The following is a 22,157-nucleotide window of genomic DNA, read 5'->3' as shown; positions in this document are numbered from 1 at the left end:
GAATATAAACACAGGACTCCTGCCCTGATGGAACTTATGTCTAGTTGGGCAGGAAGATATGAACCAAGTGCTCACATAAATAAGTGTAAAAATTAACCATGATAAAGACCAATAAGGAAAGGTGATATATGGAGATATGAGAAATGGGGAGTCTGACTCTGGAGAAGCGGCATTTGAGCTGAGATCTGAAGACGAACAGGAGGTAGAGAGGGCAGAGCATTCTAGACAGAGAGAACAGCATGATGAAGGCCCTGAGGAAGGAGGAAGCCCTGAAGCTGAAGACCTGTGTAGCTGGAACTCAAGAAGAGGGTGGGTGCTAGGAAAGTGTTCGGCTAGCTCTGCAGAGATCAGATGCCACTAGACTTTGTGAGCCCTGGGAAGAATTTTGATGTTTTTCAAAGAGCAATGAGAAACCCTTCAAAAGCTTTAAGCCATTCCTAGTTTACTGGAATATGTCAGTTCCTTTCCCGAACCTTGTTACTTGCAGTCTTTTTAATGGAGTTACACCAAGTGGCCCCCAAGATCTGCTGCAGCTCTAACATTTTAGGGTTCCAGCCACTCTTCAACCATAGAGCTGAAGGAGTTGATGCAATTTTGTTAGTGGCCTGACTTACAACAGAGAGTTTTTAAGGGAGCCACATGCATTTTTAAAAGATAATTTTTAATTTAATTTTGCTCAAGTGTGGAAAGCCATATTGGTCTGGGTTCTATATTCTGGGATGACAATATAGAGAAAGGAGAGAAAGGGGGACAAGAAGCAACTACAGATTCTCAGGGATATCATGGGGACCATGTGTAAAGTGTCCAGATATAGCCCACAGATTTTACAAAAGCTAACTGTTACACTACTAAAGTTAAAACCAAAGTGCAACTAGAGTAAGCAAACACAATGCATGGTATGACTTACAGAAATTATTTCATTAATCTGATGCCTGACATTTCCGTATTAGAATTCTGTTAGTTTAAGAGACTTTCTCCCATGACTTCCTATTTAGATGTAGCACCCATTACTATATGAGAATAAATAGTTTATCTAGGGATTTCTAAGCAAGTCACTGAGGGAATAAGGTTTTCCAGAATGTAAAGGGATGGAACTAGTCCCTTCAAAATCCTATGTCCCATTCCAGATATGCAACCCATTTTTATGGCAAAGTTGTTTTGCTCCTCCCCATGTGTTCTGTGAGACTGTATGTTATGCTTAGAGTCTGGAAGAACGGGGTTAATCCGGTAGAAAGGCTAGAAGGAAGGCAGAATGGGATTCTCTGTGGATGGCTCATGTTGTATAACAAATACTGTGAGACTGAGGGATGAGCTTTTGGCCTGTTTCCCAGACTCCTGGGAAATTTAAGAGTCAGTAGGAAAATATGATGTGCTCTAGCTCCAGACTGAGCTGGCGAACTACATGAGGAATACCATGATTTAGCAAAAGCAAATGTGGGAAGAGTGGCTACTTTCAGAGTATAAAACACTCACCCATCCAGTGACCTTTACAGGGGTGACTCTCTAAATCAACTGACTCTTATCATCTGCCTGTCCTGGCACTGTCCCATCACATGGCTTTGTCTGCTTTTGATATTAAAATCTGCTATGTTAATATATGATTATATTTGTCATTCATTAATACATTAAATAAATATCTGCTTACTGTGTGCCAGATAACTTGCTAGGCACTAGAAATAAAAATTATAAGCTAACTAGGCACAATCCCTAACCTCATGGGGCTTTCACTCTAGTGGTAGAGTCAGATATTAATAATCTTATGAATAAATGATATATAATTTACTATATATACTATAGAAATATTATAAGAATACTACAGGGATTTACTATATATACTATAGTAATAGCATACAAATGTAAGGAATGCTAGAGATTTGACCCAGTCTAAAGGATCATAGGAGGAGATACCAAGAAATGATATATGAGCTGGGAGTTGAAGGATATTTACTGGCTTGTGGTTTTAGTTATTTATATTTTAATTCATTTGTTCATCAAATATTTATCAAATATCTTCTCTATATACTATATTCAGAAACAGAGATAATTTCCTAAATTCTTGAATGGTCTTTAATTTGTTCTTTTAAACAAATGCTATTATTATCATTTCAGTGAAGACATTGATGATGTTTCAAAGGACACCATATACAAGAAAGTCGTTTTTCGAAAGTACCTTGATAGCACTTTTAACAAACTTGATCCTCGGGGAGAGTATGAAGAGCATCTTGGCATACTTGGTCCTATCATTAGAGCTGAAGTGGATGACGTTATCCAAGTAAGTCATCTTTTGAGCATTGCTAAGATCATCAGAGGAATTTCCACAAGCACCAGAGGGTTGTAGAGATGAAAGTGGCAAGAGAGCTATGGTGACTTATTTATTTTTCAAAATTAACAAATATCTACATTTCTTTTCAAAGACTGCTTGCCAAGTAACTTGCCACTCTTCAAGAAAAAAAAAAAAATGATCTCATAATTTTATTTCTCCCTCTGCTAAGCTCCTGTTCATTCTATACGGGCCAATTCCATTTCTCCTAAGAAACTTTCTTTAATTCCCGCAACCTCTCCTAAACATTCAGCTGAATTGCTCCTCCCAGGCATTCCCACCTAATCCCATTCATACTTTGTTTATAGCACCTTTTGTCTCCAGATTTTTAACTTGCATTCACATGTGCACCTCTCTCTACGCCAGTAGGTTGAAACCTTATTGTGAGTAAAACCCAAGCCTCATTCATTTTCAAATCTGTAGCACCTATCTTTATCATTTCATTTGTAAATAATGTCAATACTTTTGCTTTGAGCCTAAAAACAAACCTGTTTTGGCGTTTCTGGAGTAAACTACTCAGGCCCTATCTCATAGGATGGTTGTAAAATTAGATGAAATAATATAAGAAAGTTACTTTGCAGTTCTAAGCATTCAATATATCTTGGGTTCAATTTAATAGCCATCCACTTTGACCCATAATGCTGACATTTTTGGGGCTTTATTAAACTTAAATACATTTGTGAATCATTCTTTTTTTTTAGGTTCATTTTAAAAACTTAGCATCCAGACCATATTCTCTTCATGCCCATGGGCTTTCCTATGAAAAATCATCAGAGGGAAAGACTTATGAAGATGACTCTCCTGAATGGTTTAAGGAAGACAATGCCGTTCAGCCCAACAGCACTTATACATATGTATGGCATGCCACTGAGCGATCAGGGCCAGAAAATCCTGGCTCCGCCTGTCGGGCTTGGGCCTACTACTCAGCAGTGAACCAGGTAAGCATAGCCGTCGAAAGTTTTTGTCATTTCCCCTAACTTATAACCTGAGTCCACCAAATGGAAGTGTCACGATTATTTCTGAGTAAATATCTGTCTTTCCATGAGGCATGTGTAAGGATCATGGTCAACAGTCGACAGCTACCGTCATCAGGGACTCTCCATGCAGATCTTCAGATGACAGTGAGAAGCATTTGTTCAGTGGAAAGGAATGAGGAATACTTAAAAGGTTGGCCCTAGTTAGAGTGACTACCTTTACAGAAGAAGATGTTTATCTGCAATTTCCTTGAACAAGTATTAGCTTTCTTCTGCCTTTTTATTCTTTTTTTTTTTTTTTTTTAAATAAAAGAACTACAGAATCAAGACTCCCTCATTTTGAGCATGGTAGAGAGCATAGACTTAGATTTCAATTCCTATCCTGTCACTGACTGTGTAGCCCTAGGAAAGTTACTTGAGCTCTCTCAGCCTCAGTTTCCAAAGTTAAAAATGAGATAACAGTATATAGCATGTATAGTAAGCACTTGGTAATATTTGTTCAATAAATGAATTTATTTTTTACCATATAGGATTGTCGTCAGAATTAAATAAGATACTATAGGCAAAATATTTAACATAGTAGATGCTCAATAAATAGTATTTATAATAGTATCACTATTATTATCATCATTATTATCATGACTACCATGTCGAAACAAAGGATTAATCAGAGGAAGGGACTGTGAACGTCACAGAATTAGATGATTAATATCCAGGCTTATTAAGCTATTCATTTATAATCTTCAAATTCAGAACCTTTGAGAAGGTCTCCTTTTCAATATGATCAGTGATTGTCAGAAGGGCAAAGAAAATCTTGAGAAAGAGATAATACGTGCAATTTGCTCTTACTGTCTTCCAGGAAAAAGATATCCATTCAGGCTTGATAGGACCCCTTCTGATCTGCCGAAAAGGAACACTTCATAAGGAGACCAACATGCCTGTGGACATGAGAGAATTTGTCCTACTTTTTATGGTCTTTGATGAAAAGAAGAGCTGGTACTATGAAAAGAAGCCCACAAGGTCTTGGAGACGCACATCCTCAGAAGTAAAAAACTCCCATGAGTTTCATGGTATTTTCCTCTGACTTTGATCTAGTCTCTGAACCTAATCACTGGGTGATAGTGATTCCTGCCCATAGGTCTTCCCAAAATTAGACATGAGATGCGTCTGTGGAACCAGGAGCTCTAACTGACACCAGGTCCTTAAATGTCTACGAGGGCTGATGTAACCTGGCAGGTGACACTGCAGGTGAAAGAGAGTATACAAAAATCTGAAATCTAAAAGATAGCGCACAAGGCTGCTGCAAAACCAACCCAAGCAAATCAACAAAAAAGCCAGTGTGCTTCAGTTGGTAACATAAATTGGAAAGGAATTAGCATTATTCTGCTATTTAAGCAGTCAATAAAACTGTTTCTTGATCTCTAAAGGATCAATTATTTATGTAGAAGTGATCGCCCACACGTACTTTCAAAATAAGAATGACTGTAATATTTGTAGCTCTCAGCAGTTCCCAGGTGGCACCCAAAGCATATGTGGAGAAAATGATATAGGAAACTGTGTAGCCAGCTAATGGAAGAAGGGTGCCAAGAGAGCATTTGGGTGGGAAAAGAGGGGAAAGCATATCTACTCTGAAATCCATTCAGGAACTTTGTCTGTAAATTGGCAACGGAACTACAGTTTTAGAGGAAGGCAGAATTTAGGATTTGGTGAACAACAAATAGAATGACTTAGGGATCAGAAGACAAATGAAGACCCTGTTTTCAGAGTTTGATAAATGGAGGTGATTTCTATGAGATTTCTGATCAGGAAGGTCCTGTGCTTTGGGTGATGGGTCAGTCATTCAGGGTAACAGGAAAGAAGAAAGCTGCTATTGCTTCAGGAATAAAAGAAAAAAAAAAAAAAAAGACATCATAAGCAATATCCAGTTCACTGCCACCTCCTCTCCCCAGCCAGTCATCAAGGCTAAGTCGGTCTATGCTCCCTCTCCCACCCCATTTATATATTCAGGCTACTCTTTTCTGCTTATTTTCCTTATTAAACTTCTGTAAGTGTGGAATACAATCTGATCTCACCTGTAAAAACACTTTGGCGTAGAGGAAAGGAAACAATATGATTTACAAGCTGCTCCAAAACCCCACCCTCTGGATTCTGCTTATCACACAAGGTTAAGAAATTCTATTAAGCAGTCTAGAATAGAGTCAATTGAGAGCTGCCCCACAGACTTCAAGCAGAGCTTTCTTTTCTCTTCTCCTATAATCTCTAGGCCTTTCAGCCCAGGGTACTTGGTCTCAGGGGTAGGAAGCACATCCTCTAAAAATCTCTCAACCTAGTGGAAAGTACAGACTGCAGAATCAGACAGGCCTATTTCTTAGCTATGCCCTTTACTTGCTGAGTACCCTCGAGGCCCTGCTTCCTGATTCTTCAAAGAAAGTGTAAAATGCATCCAGTATAGTTTTAGTTTTAAATGTATTGTCGTCTAAATCTCTGTAATTTGGTAATCTTCCACTGTAGAACTTATCAGGGTATTTGATAAGCAGACCACCTATGCCTGGCCTCTGCAGTATGCACTGAGTAAATATGTGTTGGATTAGTAAACAAATGAATGAATTTTATTCACTCAGCTCAATTTATCAAATGTTTACTGAGTGCCTACTCTGTTGAGCGTCTTCACTTTTGTATCCTGATGTAATGGTTTAGCAGTGCTGACCTAATAACCACTGGAGATACCTTTTACTTTTAGGAGATCTATTTCTTACACAGAAACTAAGATGAGGAGGTGAGGCTGGTGTTATGAGTATGTAGACAGGCGCTTTCATACCTGATATAATTTTAAGAGCGCCAAAATGATCTCAACTCTTCTCCCTCCAAAAATTCACTTTCCTGGCTCCTGAAATTCCACAGTAGTTCCTTTAACTTTAGATGAATAAACAACAGCCACCACCACCACCAAAACTTCCCTCACTTCAGTCCCAATTAAGTGCGTGGTAGCATTAAGCTTTATCATTAAAATTTTGTATGCATTCATTTTTTAAGGTGATCAAGTTTATCAGATGCTTAAAAAACACATATTTCAGTAAGGAGAGAGTTGATAAAGTCTGAGAACCCTAGACATCCAAGCTGGGAAGGGGGCAGAGGAGCAATCAGACAAACGAGAGAATAAACATGAATGTCTAAGGCTGGTGGGTACAACAAAGATAAAGACCAACTTCCTGGGCTTCCCTGGTGGTGCAGTGGTTAAGAATCCGCCTGCCAATGCAGGGGACACGGATTCGAGCCCTGGTCCGGGAAGATCCCCCATGCCGCGGAGCAACTAAGCCCATGCGCCACAACTACTGAGCCTGCATGCCACAACTACTGAAGCCCGCATGCCTAGAGCCCGAGCTCTGCAACAAGAGAAGACACTGCAATGAGAAGCCCACGCACCACAACGAAGAGTAGCCCCTGCTCGCCACAACTAAGAGAAAGCCTGCGTGCAGCAACGAAGACCCAACAACAAAGACCCAATGCAGCCAAAAATAAATAAATAAATAAACTAATAAAAAAAAAAAAAAGACCGACTTCCTAATTTTGCCTGGAACTATCTCTGAATTTAGGAGGCCTTAGGGTGATACACTGCATATCTCCTCACTTACCCTCTTTCCTCTAAAGACTAGAGTTCACTTATCTGCCCACATTAGTCCTTACCCTTTTCGTAGCCTAGGAAAATTCATACTATAAAGAATAAATGGATAAAGCACAGAACAGGGAAAGTGTAAATCTGGGGAAAAGAGTGATAAGCTGCTTGGAAAGGGTACTCACCCACACTTCTGCAGTAGGCTGGTGTGAGAAGGAAAAGGTGGCTCTGTTTCAGCCTCTTACTGATATTATGACATATAGGGGGCCCCTTACTATGTCTGGGTGGGATTGGGCATGCAGAGAAATAAAGAAGATGGGTGGTGAGCGGGAGGCCTCATATTTCCTCTTTCCTGATGTACACAGATTTTTGATTGATTGCAACTCTCTGTCCTTACAGCCATTAATGGGATGATCTACAACTTGCCTGGCCTGAGAATGTACGAGCAAGAGTGGGTGAGGTTGCACCTGCTGAACATAGGCGGCTCCCAGGACATTCATGTGGTTCACTTTCATGGCCAGACCCTGCTGGAAAATGGCACTCAACAGCACCAGTTAGGGGTCTGGCCTCTTCTGCCTGGTAAAGATCTTGGCAATGAAAAGAGGTCCCTGTGACAAAATGGCGAGAGCAGACAATCTTAGCATCTGTAACTCTTCCTCGTTCCCTCCTTGTGCCTCTCCTTCCAAAGGGGTTAAAGCATGGGCTCTGGCTTGGATCCTGGGCAAAGCCATATTCTAAACCTGCATGCAGAATACAGAAGAGTCAGCTAAATGTCTGCACTCTTTGTAGCACCACACAGACTAAATGTGCAGCCCAACTTTCTTCTACAGAGATGCTCTGTCTAGTGCAGATTCTTCCAAGCCATGATGTGTCACGCAGGCCAGGTCTAAAGCAGATCACAAAATGAATCCCACGAGGTTCAGGCAGCTAAAGCTTTCTGCTGGGCGGAGATCAGAAACTTACCAGGATTTCGGGGTTCTTGAATTCTACTGCTCACTCTATCACCCTGATATCTCTGGGCAAGTGACTGTAGGAATCTGAACCTTAAACTGACTCATGAGTGGAAAAATATATTTTTAAATGATTATAAAAGCTAAAGAATAATAAAGGTATTTAAAGATTTTCATATGCAAAATAATGATAAGGTTTAAACAAACTACAATCATCAAGAAGGATTTTTATGTGCCAGTGAATGGTTTGTAGGTGTGTATCATAGGTGTGTGAGTGGAGGTGTAAGTGCTAGATGCCATTGATCCTCAAACTGCGGTGGACATAATACAAATTTACAAAGCTGGTTAAGACGCAGATGCTAAGGAAAGATTTTGCTCTCAGAGACTTTGATCTGATAGAACTTGGGCAGGGGCCCAGGATTTTTAACATTTTTTTGCATTTTTAACAAGCAGCCTACCTTCCATAAATGCGATCTGAGAAGCTAATCAGGGCAGTCCCTTGACAGGACTTTGGGTGGGGAGGTTGATGTGTGAATCAGCCTCAGATGTAGGCACCCAAGCCCAAATGGGCCCGATTTAGTTAAGGATGGGGTAAAAGGGTCCTTGTTTGTTTGAAACATGCCAGTTTCTCATTAACAAAGCTATAAAGACCCACTCTGTTAAAATCAGGGGCAGAAAGGATTAGGTCAAACTCACTCCTAAGTTTTCACCAAGTGTTATCAGATCAGTCATCCTTTCCATGAGCCTGCGAGAAGCTGGGGTTTGCTGGCCCACCTAAATCTTCATACCTAATATCTGCATTAGAGAGTGGAAGGCTGGAGGTCTTTTTTAGCGTGTTTGAAGAGGATGACCATCAGCTATTTCTTTTGACTCACAATCTAGGAAATGGTCACATATTATAGTCAGCAGAATTTAAGTATTAACTGGCGGTAGGTAGTGTTAAATACCAGAATGGATAATCAGAGGTTTCAGAAATCTCATTCTTTCAGTGATTTTCTGAAACAATTTTTGTACATCTCTCTCTAAAATGTAAACTTTATAGAAAAATTGAAACATGGGGGAAGGATGTTTTATTTTAATTTTCTCAGATAAAAAAGAAAAACTAGAGAAATGAAGAGAGAGAAAGGAAACATGTACAGTATTTTTGAGGCCCAATGACATATCATTCAAGGTTGCTTTGATAAGCTGTATTATATATGGGTTAACTTGTAACATTATATTTAGATAGATGAAAGTTTCTTCCTAGTAAGGGGTGTTGGAAATTTTTTAAAGTCCCAGGGCAATTTATTTTTAGTAAGTTTGTGTGTGTGTTGACATTGTTGTTTTGTTTTGATCTCTTTGTTACACCTGCAGTCCTGCCTAAAGAGAAATGGGTAACTCTTAAGCTATATTCTAAACCACTTGCAATTCAGGGATTTTAGGATTCTTCGGTCGTGGTCAACCAATGTTAACCTGTTAATCTTTGTGCATGCAATGTTGTCCCTTACTCTCTATTTTAGGTTCATTTAAAACTCTTGAAATGAAGGCATCAAAACCTGGCTGGTGGCTCCTAGACACAGAAGTTGGAGAAAACCAGAGAGCAGGGATGCAAACGCCATTTCTCATCACAGACAGAGGTATCATCCAAGAGCCACATTATATTTTTAGCAGGAGAGTGCCTGTCCCTAGAATATTACCAATTTTTAGATTGGAAATATTCAACTCTGAGAACTCTGATGTAACAGAGGCGTAATCTGTAGCAGTAATTTCTTTTATTCTGACCTATAGTCTGACTATACTGCAAACATCAGTTTTAAGCCAAATGGTTCACACCAAAGGCATTCCTCTCAGTTGAGGAACCAATATAAAGCATCCTCCTTCATGATTTGTGATCCGTGGGGAAGTGAACGTAAGAAATTCTCCAGACTCCTGGAGTAGAGGAGGGGAGAGAAACCAGGAATTCAACTGTGACCGAGATAGTCACTGAACTTGGCATTTCAGTATTTGAGAAACACAGTTTCCATCTGTCCATCTGTCTGTCCATCCAACCAGCCAGCCAGCCAGCAAGCCAGCATTTATTAAGCACCTGTTGAGTACCAAGCACTGTGTCAACATCCAGATAGTTCAGTGGCTAGTATTCCCTTCTTTGATCAGTATATAAATAACATTGTAACTTTCAGGTCAACTTTTGAGAACATAGTCTTATGAGGGATAGTACTTAATATTGTAAAATGGCTTATTTTTTTTTTTTTTGGCTTATTTTAAGATACAAACAGATGGAAATCAATTTAAAAAGTATTTGCACTTCAGGATAAGTTGTCTTCCACTAGGGCGTCACTAATTTTAATTTCTGTTAAAGTACCAGTTCTTGCTAGTACATTTACGATTTTATGGTCAGACATATTTAAGTCAGTGCCACACAGGTAGGTGAAAACATCTAATTACTGACCCACTAGAGGTATAATCTATAGCCATAGAGATTTTACTTTATTATATGTACTTTCTAAGCAAAAATTATTCATTGTTCTATTTTTTTATAGACTGTAAAATGCCAATGGGACTAAGCACTGGTCTCGTAGCTGATTCACAGATCAAGGCTTCTGAGTTTTGGGGTAAGTAGTAGCGTCATAGCCTGTAAAAGGCACCTCCTACAATTGTGCTGTATACGACCTGCAAAACTGTACATGACAACGCTGCCTATTGAATCCATGGGCCATTGCTCCTCTCTAGGCTTTTCTCTACCACAACACAGTAAAACAGCAGTAAAATATCTAATGACTGACCCCCTAGAGGTCAGTAATCTCTAACCATGGAAATTTTACTTTGTTATACGTATTTTCTAAGCAGAAATTACTCATTACTCTGTTTTTTGTAGAATGTAAGATGTCAATGGAACTAACCCGTGTAATATTCTAGCCAGATTCACAGGGTCTTATAGGCCAGGTATTACAGTCCCCATTAATAGAGCCCTTTGCTGCATCAACCATGCATCTGTTCAAGAAATTTTTTGTTCACCCACTGTGTGTCAGGAACTCCTCCTAAGTTTCCTCTCTCTGCCTCAAACTCTTCCCAACATCAAAAGGTCAATCGTAAGGGATCGTGAGGCTCCCATAAATTCCTCCCATGTCTTTCTGTTAGGCAGGCACACTAGGCAGAAACCACATCACCGTAACTGAGAAAAAATAAATATGACCTATATGCAAGAAAGGGGGTGGGTGGTAGTTGACAGCTGTCCAAGCACAGGCCTGAAACCAAGATTTCATCATCGGGGACTGACTTAGTAGCTGAGGCCCGTGTCAACTACCTGGTCTCCTAATTGCAACAGAAGTTCCTTTAGGAATCTGGTTTTCCACTGGGACTAAACTCACTTGAGAAATTACTAGCTGTATGGTGTTTTTTGTTTGTTTGTTTTTAAATTCAGAATAAATTTTTTTCTTCCTTTGGATTTAGGTTATTGGGAACCCAAATTAGCAAGACTAAACAATGGTGGATCATATAATGCTTGGATCGCAGAAAAACTTTCAACAGAATTTAACCCTAAGCCTTGGATCCAGGTATATCTTATTAACCTGATAATATTTACTGCTACTGTAATAGTAAAAATGTGGGGTGTTTTGTTTTTGTTTTTTGGCAGTGCTACGTGGCTTGTGGGATATTAGTTCCCTGACCAGGGATTGAACCCAGGCCCTCAGAAGAGCAAGTGCAGAGTCTTAACCACTGGACTGCCAGGGGATTCCCTGTAATAATAAAAATGACAGTGATTTAATAATTTCTTCTTGTTGTTCTTGCAATATTGTTAGGGGAAATGACAATTACTAGGTGCTAGGCACCATTCTAAGTACTTTGCATACTCAAAATGAACCCTATGAGGTTATTTCTAGTAATATCCCATTTTACAGATTTAAAAAAAACCTAATGTACAGAGGGATTAACTAACTTCCCAATGTCACATACATTAGTTAGTGGTTGAGTTTGGATTCAAGTTCAGGTACCCTGTGCTCACATACGGATTGCCCCTAGCCATTTTATTAGTTTGTTAGGTGTTGGTTCTTTTTTCTAAAGAAGGTTAGTTGTACAATGAATTAAGGCAGTGTGTGACTTGTTGACAAGGATGGTTATGCTTAGTGGCTTTTCTATATTGCAGGTAGACATGCAAAGGGAAGTCCTGTTCACAGGGATCCAGACCCAAGGTGCCAAACACTACCTGAAGTCTTACTACACCACCGAGTTCTTTGTGGCTTACAGCTCTGACCGGACAAACTGGCGGATCTTCAAAGGGAACAGCACTAGGAACGTGATGGTCTGTGTGCATTGTTGTTTCTTCCTGAGCCTAGGGTTACTATATCTTTTTTAAAAATACCTTTCTGGGTGTTATAAATACAAATGGCTTTTTTAGTGTCTTACGGAGGAAGGTGGTAAAATGACGTGTCTATATATTACAAATTGGAGGAATAAGCTTGACTTCTGAAATTTCAAAACTTCATAAAACTTGAAAAAAAAAAATCTCTTTATAATCAAACTAAATACCCAGACTTCTCAGATTGGCAGATGATATGCAGTAGGGTAGAATATCTGGTCTTGTGCCTTCAGGAGCTCATGCTAAAAATTGGCCACCAAGAGTTTTGATTTTACTAACTCTTACATTTTATTTTGTTCTTTATTTCAGTGTAACTGAAGGAAATAGTAGTGTTGCTCTGAGGCAGTGTGATTCTCACATTATTTTTTTTGCTGCCATGCCTGAGGAGTGACTTTCCCCTGTTGGATTGTCCAGGGGCTCAGCCAGTTTATTCCCAATGACCAAATTATACCAGCCCTAATTCTTCCCCTTCTCCCTCACCCCCCTCTCCAAAGAAAGCTATCTGAATGCAAGGAGTCAGTCCACCATTATTACACTGATAACCTTGAATCAGTTTCATTTTTTCTGTAAATCACTTACTATGTTACTATCTTCTATATTATCATTTAGCTATATCTAATAATAAATTATTTGCACTATACCTTAGAATAGATCATGAAAATCTTAAATTATGGTTCTTACCAATCAGTATTGGAGACAGTACACAAATTACAGTTAAACTCCATAGCTTAAAGATTTTTGCATCTGTGTTCATGAGGGATATTTGTGTGTAGTTTTATTTGTTTATACTGTCTTTTTTGTTTTAATATCAGAGTAATACTAGCTTCATAAAATAAATTAGGTAGTGTGCTCTTCTATTCTGTTTTCTGGAAGAGATAATCTAGTATTGGTGTTAATTCTTTAAACATTTGGTATATTTCACCAGCAAAACCAGGTGGACCTGGAGATTTGTTTTCTGGGAATTTTAAAATTACAAATTCAATTTCTTTAATAGTTACAGGCCCTTCAAATTATCTATTTCATATTGGGTGAATTTGGATAGTTTGTGTTTTTTCAGTCAATTGGTCCATTTCCTCTAAGTTGTTAAATTTATGTGTAAGGGTTGTTTGTAGTATTCTCTTATTATCCTTTTGATGTCTGCAGAGTCTGTAGTGATATTGCCTATTGCATTTATGATAGTGGTAATTTGCATCTCTTTTTTTTTGCTTTGTCAGTCTTGCTAGAGATTTGCCAATTTTTAAAAATCTTTTAAAATAACTGGCCCTTTGTTTCATTGCTGTTATCTATTGCTTTTCTGTTTTCAGTATTACTGATATCGCTCTTTTGTTTTAGTTGGCTCTTCCTGACACTGTTCTGGCAGGGAAATGGGATGGGGCACAGCCTCTTACTGCCAGGTAGAGGTCAAAGTCCATTCCCTACTTGGCCTCCTCTGTTGACACCTGAGCTGGAACCCCTCCTCTTTGCTGCTGGGTGGGGATGGGATGGTATCCACTGACACTGCAGGAGTGGGAGCCTTATTAGAAGCTGGAAGAGATGAAGATCCTGGGTCTCTATTTGGCTTTCTCTGACACAACCCCAGTCAGGGTGTTGGGGTGCCTCCTTACAGTCTCATGAGCATGGAAGTCTAGGCTCCCCAGTTGGCCTTTGCTGCTATGGGTAGTAAAGGGGTCACAGTGTTTTCTATTCTATGATGTTTGGCTTGAAGTAGAATAATTGTTATCTAAAAGTTTTCTGTCTTGCTAGACTGCTCTTTTCTGGTCCTGAGGCTAGAGAAAGAAGGCTTTTGCTGGCTTTTTTTTTTTTTTTTTTTTTTTTTGTCTGCACCTATTCGTGTTTCCTGGTTCCTGGCTTCTTTACTTATAAGTCTGTATATGCAGTAAAAAGAAAACCCAGGGGACTCACCACTGTGTTGTTCCTTGGGTCCTGAGAACCCTAGCCAGTCTGCCTTTTCTCCCCCTTTCAGAGTCTTTTTATGTTTTCAGTTGTACTTAGCAGGAGGAATATGGCAAAGTATACCATCTTCCTGAAGTGGAAGTATTCCCAGTTATCTTTTAAGACCAAATTAATTTGATTCAGGCTACATGAAAACTTAATATTACAATATGAAATTGGATGAAAATTTTATTATAAAATCACTTTATAGAGAATTGTTATATAACTAAATTTTCCTCTCTTCCTCTAGTATTTTAATGGCAATTCGGATGCCTCTACAATAAAAGAGAATCAGTTTGACCCACCTGTTGTGGCTAGATATATTAGGATCTCTCCAACTAAATCCTATAACAAACCTGCCCTTCGATTGGAGCTGCAAGGTTGCGAGGTTAATGGTAAGGAACACAGATGCATTGTTTTCTAGCTGCCACTCAGAAAATGAAGATTTGGGGGGTATGGGAGAATGGGAAGAATTTTTAGTTCTCTTCACTTAGGCTCCTAGAAAAACCTTTGTGAAACAGAGTTTCCAGTCAGGTAAACTCTCATTGTGATCTAGACTGAGACTGGTTCTACCAGCCAGAGGGCAGGCTCTCTGAACAATTCCTGGATCATATGGATACTGCCTTGACCCTCTAAGGAAGGGCCCTAGGGAAGAATGACCTCCATCAGCCCATTTTCAATAAGAACTGAGAGTCAAACTAGGTCTGACTCTTCCAAAGTCTTCCAGCCACGTCACTCAGACTTTAATGTAATAAAAGTATCTAGCAACATTACTGGCATATATTAGGTGTTCAGTGAATGTTTTTGAAATATAAATCTGCCTCCCAACTTCCTGAAACCTTGCTTGAACTCTGTATTCTGTTTCACACTCTGTGTAGGTACCCAAGCCTTTTCTATGTAAGCTTCTATTTTTCAGGGGATGTAATGTGACCTGTGGTATAAATAACTCTAAATAACCATAAATGGCCATAATAAAATTCTACTATATATAACAAGATGCTTAAGGATTTTATCAACTATTCTTCTTCTCTGACTCTTAAAGTGGCGCTTTCCAAATTTTTTCACTTCAAAGCACATATAAAATATAATATCTGTCTCACAGTCTGGGGTAAAAGAATGAAGCAATCCACCCTGGGCTTGGTTGATCTAGGCACCACCTAGCTGCTCAAGGACTGAGGGGGTAGGGAGATCAATATACAGGCACACCTGTCCAGCAAAAATATTCTTCAACAAGGAAGGCAAAATTAAGACATATTTAAACAATATAACAAAGGTTCCATGACTCACTGAAGGAGGGAAATGAGTTTAGATGTTTAGAACATGGTATTTGATGTCAGACTGCCTGGGCTCAAAGCTAGTTTCTGATTCTTCTAGCAGTGTTATTTTAGTCAAGTTACTTTTTCTTGCTGTGCTTTTGTTTTCTCGTTTGTAAAATGGAGATATTTAAGAGCATTAAGTAATACATGTGAAGCCTGAAAACAGGGTTTAGCACTTGGACAATAAATGTTCACTGCTGTGATGGTTGTTTTTGTCATTACTTAGCAGTAATGTTATTTCTTGTCTCCTCTGAAGTACAAAATGCCATGCAAGGAATATCAGTGGTATATAATTAATCACATTACTTTTTTCTTGACAGGATGCTCCACACCACTGGGTATGGAAAGTGGAAAGATAGAAAACAAGCAAATCACAGCTTCCTCATTTAAAAAATCTTGGTGGGGAGATTACTGGGAACCCTTCTGTGCCCGTCTTAATGCCCAGGGCCGTGTGAATGCCTGGCAAGCCAAGGTGAAATGTCCCCTGCAAATGGAATTCTCTCAGCCTTTCAGAAGAAAGCATAGGCCCTCACTACAGGGAACATGGGGGGCCTGGGAAGCCAGAGTATCATCTCCTGCTTCTGCAGATTATGATCCTAGGTCTGAGAACTAGGATGTGTGTTGTCTTGATAGCTTTAGCTCGAACTTTGGCTCAGAGAGAAGTTGTCATCTCTGTGGTCTTGATTTAGACTAGGGGTGGGCAAAATTTTTCTGCAAAGGGCCAGATAATATTTTAGCCTTTGTGAGCCATACATTCTCTGTCATAACTACTCAACTCTGCCATTGTTGCAGGGAAGCAGCCGTCAAGGATATGTAAATGCATGAACATGGCTGTGTTCCAATAAAACCTTATTTACAAAAGCAGGCAGTAGGCCAGGTTTGGCCTTGGGCTATAGTTTGCCAACTCCTGATCGAGACAACTTCCATTAGGGATAAATGACTTAGATCTGCAACATCTTGTTTTCTTTTTGTTCTCTCCAGAATTTAGCAATATTTTTCATTTTCTTAAGAGTGTCATTTAAATTTTTTTGTTCTCATTTTTTCAGAACTTTGTAACATTCCTTTAGATAATTGGCAGCCTGATAAGATGCTGCAAAACCAGGTTTATAAATCTGTGATCTAAGTTTTGTGAACATCTCGCAGAGAGTTATATTGCCCTTGATATTAGCCCATTGAGTAATTAAGGTAACTTAGTTCTAGGGTAACGATTAATAATTGACTCATATTTATTTCATTCTTTGACTGACCTGAAAAATCTGAATGGCATCAGAAATCAGAACAGTCCAGTCAATCAACTTAATCCAGGTTCCCTAATTTCTGTCCTCCTAACTCCCTCCCTTAAGGAAGCTACACTCCAATTCCCTGGACTCTGTATAGAATCCCACGTCCTAATCTTAAATCAGGCCACCAGATAAAGGAGGAGGGAATGGCGTGATGCAAGGGGAGCAAGTAGAAGAGACTATCTGGGCCCCATACAGAGAGTCTTGGGCAACTATGTCTGTGCCTTGAGACTCATTTCTGGATCATCACAGAATCACAGAATGTTAGAAAGGCAAAGGGTTTTACAAAGCATCTGGTCCAGATTTTCCTTTTAAGTCCAAACGCAAAAGAGGTTAAATAATTTTAGCTTAGCCTGGTGGCAGAATCAGGAATCCCACTCTCCCGACAGACAGTCTATGCTCCTTGCACCATTTGAAGCAACCCAAGCACCTCATTTTGCAATTTTGCAAAGGGGGGAACTGAGACCCACAGAAGTTAAAGTAATAAAAGTAATAATGTTATGTAACATTATATTGATTTAATTTCTATAATATAAATAAAATAAAGTAAATATAACTAAAATAAAGGGACTTCCCTGGCGTTCCAGTGGTTAGGACTCCGCTTCCACTGCCGGTGGCCTCGGTTTGATCCCTGGTGGGGGAACTAAGACCTGCAAGCCACGCAGCGTGGCCAAAAAAAAAGGTTAGAGAGAGGGTATCAACCAATTCTTTCCCAGATGGCCCTTTAGACCTGTTCATGGTGTAACCTTGTCATCCCACTCTCCATTTTACAGCCTTTAAAAAAACTTTGCTCTCTATATAATTTGCTCTTACTTTTGTGATATAGTAAAGGCTGCAAAGATAAAAGTCTAATTTTAATTTTTAAAGCTGTCCTTTTAAATCTGGAATTTTAGGTCAAAACTATTTGTTTCACTTAACCTTCAATAGCATGAAATGTCTTGTATAGGGTTTCTTTAGAGAAGTGGAAAATCTAAGCCAGACATATGCAGGTATGCACGCAGACTGAAGTGTCTCTACCTCTTTGATGCCTCCAAAAAAAACTGACACCTACAAAGCTCCCCTAGCTATCTATATGCATTCTGTATCACTCGTACAACCTTGATTTGAAGACACACTAAAACACCACCAGATGTCACTAGAGGGTGTTACAAAATTAACCAAAATTATCTAATACAATCATTTTAATTCAATTAATTTGCTTTAAAAATACAACATGTGACTACACATATACATACATGTGTATACACATATATACATACAGACATGCACATATGAGGGATGTTGAGAAAATATATCAATATTCATTATTTCACATAGAATTGAATGAGACTATGGGGCATGATAAACCTCCCAAAGATGAAAATTAATCTCAGATTACTCTAAAACTCAATTAGTCTTTCTGATCCTCTTTCTCCAAGCGCCTATCATCAAATTAGGCATTTTGTTAGGCCAGAGACAGGATAACTACTATGCCATATCCAGCCCTGGGTGTAGCTTTATTAGGTCTCTCAGATATTACATTTATTTGAAATATCAGAAAAGAAGAAATTGGACTACTTCTCCTATTGGACATTAGCAATAGAAAGAAAAGTGGGGCTTTTCTAAAATAAGTTAAATTGAGAGAGGATACTATCTAATTCTTTCTCAGATAACTCTTCAGTAACATCACCGTAGCATTTAAATAAACTTGCTTAAGAGAAAAATATTTACAGGTAATTTAGCAATTTAATACTTTTTCTCAAATAAAATGTATTTATTTGTTGAGCACCATCTGTGGGCCATATATGGTGGTGAACACCTGAAAACAAAACTAAGTCCCTGCCCTCAAAGGGTAAGGAACACAAGTAAACAAATAACTGTTGTACAATGTGTGAAATATTCCAAAAGTTTATAAACCTGCTGACAATAGACAAGAAGGAACAGGGAAGGATTCTAGGAGAAAGGGAATCCTCAGGGATGAGACAGAAAAGAAATCCTTCCAGCTCAGTGCATTTCTGAGTATCTTGGTCTAAAAAAGCAAAGGTTTTAACGTTCTAATCATTTTCATAGGCAAACAACAACAATCAGTGGTTACAAATTGATCTGCTCAAAATCAAGAAGATAACAGCGATTGTAACACAGGGTTGCAAGTCTCTGTCCTCTGAAATGTATGTGAAGAGCTACACCATCCAGTACAGTGACCAGGGAGTTGAATGGAAACCTTACAGAGAGAAATCCTCGTTGGTGGACAAGGTACAGGGGTATCTTGGCAAAAAGAAAATAATTTGAAAACTGCTGTGATGAGAACAGAACCTCAAATTTGCAAATCGTTCTTTGTATTTGATAAGCATGCACTGACATGTGTCACTCTTTAAGTCTTCTAAGTCCTAGCTCTGTAGGTAGCTGGTCTTGGGACAGGGACCATGCACGCTATCTTTCTGCTTTGACTGAGCCACCTATCAAAGAATGAGGACAAAACAGCAGGGGCTGGTGTGAAGTTTAATTAGCTCTGATTGAGAAAGATGGTGAAAGGGTTGTCTCAGCCTGCTTGGACTGTATAACAAATTACCATAGACTGGGTGACAAACAAAAAACACGTATTTCTCACAGTTCTGGAGGCTAGAATCCTAGGTCAGGGTGCCAGCCTGGTCGGGTTTTTGGTGAGGGCAGTCTTCCTGGTTGTGCTTTCATATGGCCTTCCTTGGTACGTGCACACACAGAGATGCCATGAGGGCCCTACCCCCATCCTAGCCCTAATCATCTCCCAAAGGACCCACCTCCTCGTATCATCCCATTGAGGATTAGGGTTTGAACATATGAATTTTGGAAGGACACAAACATACAGTCTGTAACAGGGGTCTAGAAAACCTTCTACCATATTAGCATTAGCTTGGATGTACTTGTTATTCATGGCTGATCGCATACTCATGGCCATATACCTTTCTGGGTCATATTGTCATTAAAACAATTGTTATCCTTCCTGATGAGGAGACTAATTTCCTGCAAGATGAACTATTCCATTATACTCCTAAATTCCTAGTTATACGGTTTTAAAATACTACCAGAGGCAAAACTAAGGAGATGAACCTAATATTCCAGGAATGGGAATTGGGCTGAAACCAGTAGGAGGGGCAACACAGGAGAAGGGGATGGACATTTACGCTCACCATGGGCTCAGCACTTAATCTCAGTTAATGGATTTGAATCTCTTTCTCTCTAAACCCCTGGGTTGTTTATTTGTTAGGTTTGGTTTGGTTTATTTCTCACTGTATCAAGATATCCTCATAGTAGGGCAAACATCATTTTTATAAACAAATAGTGACTTAGCTTCTGATGCGTGTAAATCTTGGGGAACTTGCTGGGGATGACAGAAACACACCTAAAACACAGTTTAGTTGATGATATAGGGCATATGACCAAAAAGGATAAATAAAAATACATGATGCATTTTATTTTAAAAGTTAGTAATAGCTAACCATTTATTGGTGCCCATTATCTGGCACTTAATAAAGACTTGTCATATGTTTACATACTCTTTAAAATCTTTACAACAACTTCTATGAGGTAAAATTTATTATCCCCATTTTGCCCATAAGGAAATGGATAATCAGAGACTATAAGTAATTTGCTCCAAGTCACATAGCTACAAAGGGGCTAAAGGCAGATATGCTTTTGCAGCTGCTCCACAGCACAGTATCAGATTTCTTTATTTTTCCCTGTTTCAACTCAGATCACTGATGAGGTGATATCACTAAAGAGGTATGTCTGGAGTGTGAGTTCATAATTGATTGAGGATCATCTTTGTGATAATGTTGTATGTGTTCACTAATGCCCACAGTTTGAACTAAAAGGATAAAAAATTATAAGTTTTTTAAATTGAAATACAGTTGATATACAATATTATGTTACCTTCAGGTATAAGATTTTTACACCCATTATGCCATCCTTAAAGATTTTCTCATATTTTGCTTTCAGATTTTCGAAGGAAATAATAATATCAAAGGACATGCGAAGAACTTTTTCAACCCACCAGTCATTTCCAGGTTTATACGCATCATTCCTAAAACATGGAATCAAAGCATTGCACTTCGCCTGGAACTCTTTGGCTGTGATATTTAATAGAATTGATTATTCTAAAAGATAGGAGGGACTCAAAGATATCAAACCATTTAGAGTGGACAATGTACTTTAGAGCTATTTTAAATATTAAAAATTTTCCACTATTTCTCTTTTTTCTATTAGAGAATAAAATTTTATATGTGAAACCTTTATAACTCCTTATAACCACTAAGTAAGATGATGACTATTATCTCTGCATTAATTTGAGTATAGATGGGAAAATATCAAGAACCAACAAGAAAAGGCTTATCTTTCACTGATTAAAAATGCTATATAAAGAAATATTCATGTAGTTAACATTCTTCATTATAGTTCTCAAACTCTATACACATTAATAAAAGAGATATTACTCTATTAAATCATCTATAAACCCGGATAACTTTCATTCTTATATTTTTCTTTAAAGAAACTATGATTTAAGAGTATAGGAAACAAACAGTATTTCTAAATGGTTTGTTTTTCTTGCCAGTGGAGAGAAAAAGTCTTACTATATGAAACGACACGTGCTTAAAATGCTCTGTCTTACTGACATGATAATGATTTTTCTGACCCTCCACGAGTAAAGATACAAGTAAGCATGTTTTCAGTGGTCCTGCTGGACTTGTGAATCTGGCCTGGTCTCCCTTGGGACCGATTGCATATATTGATGTTCAGGGTTAGGGATCATTAATAGAACAGATCTAAAATAACCATGGGATGGCTGAACATGTAACCTTGGCTTCATTCTAGCTGGTAGTACACGGCACACTGTTTCAAAACACAGGCTCACCTACAGGAAAGTGAATCCCTGTAATACAGAGCGTTGAAACCCTTGGCCCAAATGCAGCTGTTCTTGCTAGAACTGGCCCCTGCCCAAAGTGGCAAACAGTTGAAATTCTCTCTCAGTGCCTTTCTCTTTATGGCCCCAGCCTCCACCTCTCCCTTCCCCTTTCAAGCACTCCCTTCCCTGGGAACTTGGCATCTAATGATTTTACAGACATTTTGAGACTGAGGAGCCTTCTGGTATCCTCTAAGTCACATGGGAGAGACTCACTGGTGAGGCTATCTATTTTAGTGGAACAAACCACCCCAAAACTTAGTGCTTAAAACAACCACTAATTTATTATTTCTCTTGATTCTGTAGGTTGACTGGGCACAGCTGGGTGGTTTTACTGCTGGCTTCATTTGGGGTCTCTAGTGAGTTTACAGTTAGACAGTGACTGTAGCCAGAGTCATCAGGAGGCTCAACTGACTGTTGGGACAGCTGGTCCTCCGTCCCTCTCCAAGTAGTTTCAGATTCTCTCCTCATTGCATGGCTTCTCCACGTGGTCTGTTCACTTGGTGTCTCCAACAAGTGAT

General features: G+C 39.0%; 1 protein-coding gene across 2 annotated transcripts in view; it reads left to right on the top strand.

Annotated features, from left to right (window-relative positions):
• F5 (coagulation factor V) overlaps positions 1 to 21,181 on the top strand; it is an 81,464-nt gene extending 60,283 nt beyond the window's left edge. Inside the window, exons 14-25 of one of the 2 annotated variants that reach the window (XM_007172488.2) lie at positions 2,110 to 2,272; positions 3,022 to 3,258; positions 4,154 to 4,364; positions 7,307 to 7,486; positions 9,357 to 9,473; positions 10,377 to 10,448; positions 11,287 to 11,390; positions 11,981 to 12,136; positions 14,376 to 14,520; positions 15,762 to 15,913; positions 18,771 to 18,953; positions 20,676 to 21,181. In XM_007172488.2, coding sequence (XP_007172550.2) covers positions 2,110 to 2,272; positions 3,022 to 3,258; positions 4,154 to 4,364; positions 7,307 to 7,486; positions 9,357 to 9,473; positions 10,377 to 10,448; positions 11,287 to 11,390; positions 11,981 to 12,136; positions 14,376 to 14,520; positions 15,762 to 15,913; positions 18,771 to 18,953; positions 20,676 to 20,819 — 1,864 coding nt within the window. In that variant the 3' untranslated portion in view covers positions 20,820 to 21,181. Of the gene's footprint in view, positions 1 to 2,109; positions 2,273 to 3,021; positions 3,259 to 4,153; positions 4,365 to 7,306; positions 7,487 to 9,356; positions 9,474 to 10,376; positions 10,449 to 11,286; positions 11,391 to 11,980; positions 12,137 to 14,375; positions 14,521 to 15,761; positions 15,914 to 18,770; positions 18,954 to 20,675 lie in introns of those variants that run through there. The other variant, XM_057547202.1, reaches the window with a different exon arrangement.
• The last annotated feature ends 976 nt before the right edge of the window (positions 21,182 to 22,157 follow it).

This window comes from Balaenoptera acutorostrata, chromosome 1, assembly GCF_949987535.1.
Source record: "Balaenoptera acutorostrata chromosome 1, mBalAcu1.1, whole genome shotgun sequence".
Classification (NCBI taxonomy): domain Eukaryota; kingdom Metazoa; phylum Chordata; class Mammalia; order Artiodactyla; family Balaenopteridae; genus Balaenoptera; species Balaenoptera acutorostrata.
The sequence above is the reverse complement of the archived record's forward strand: the minus strand, read 5'-3'. Positions and strand labels throughout refer to the sequence as shown.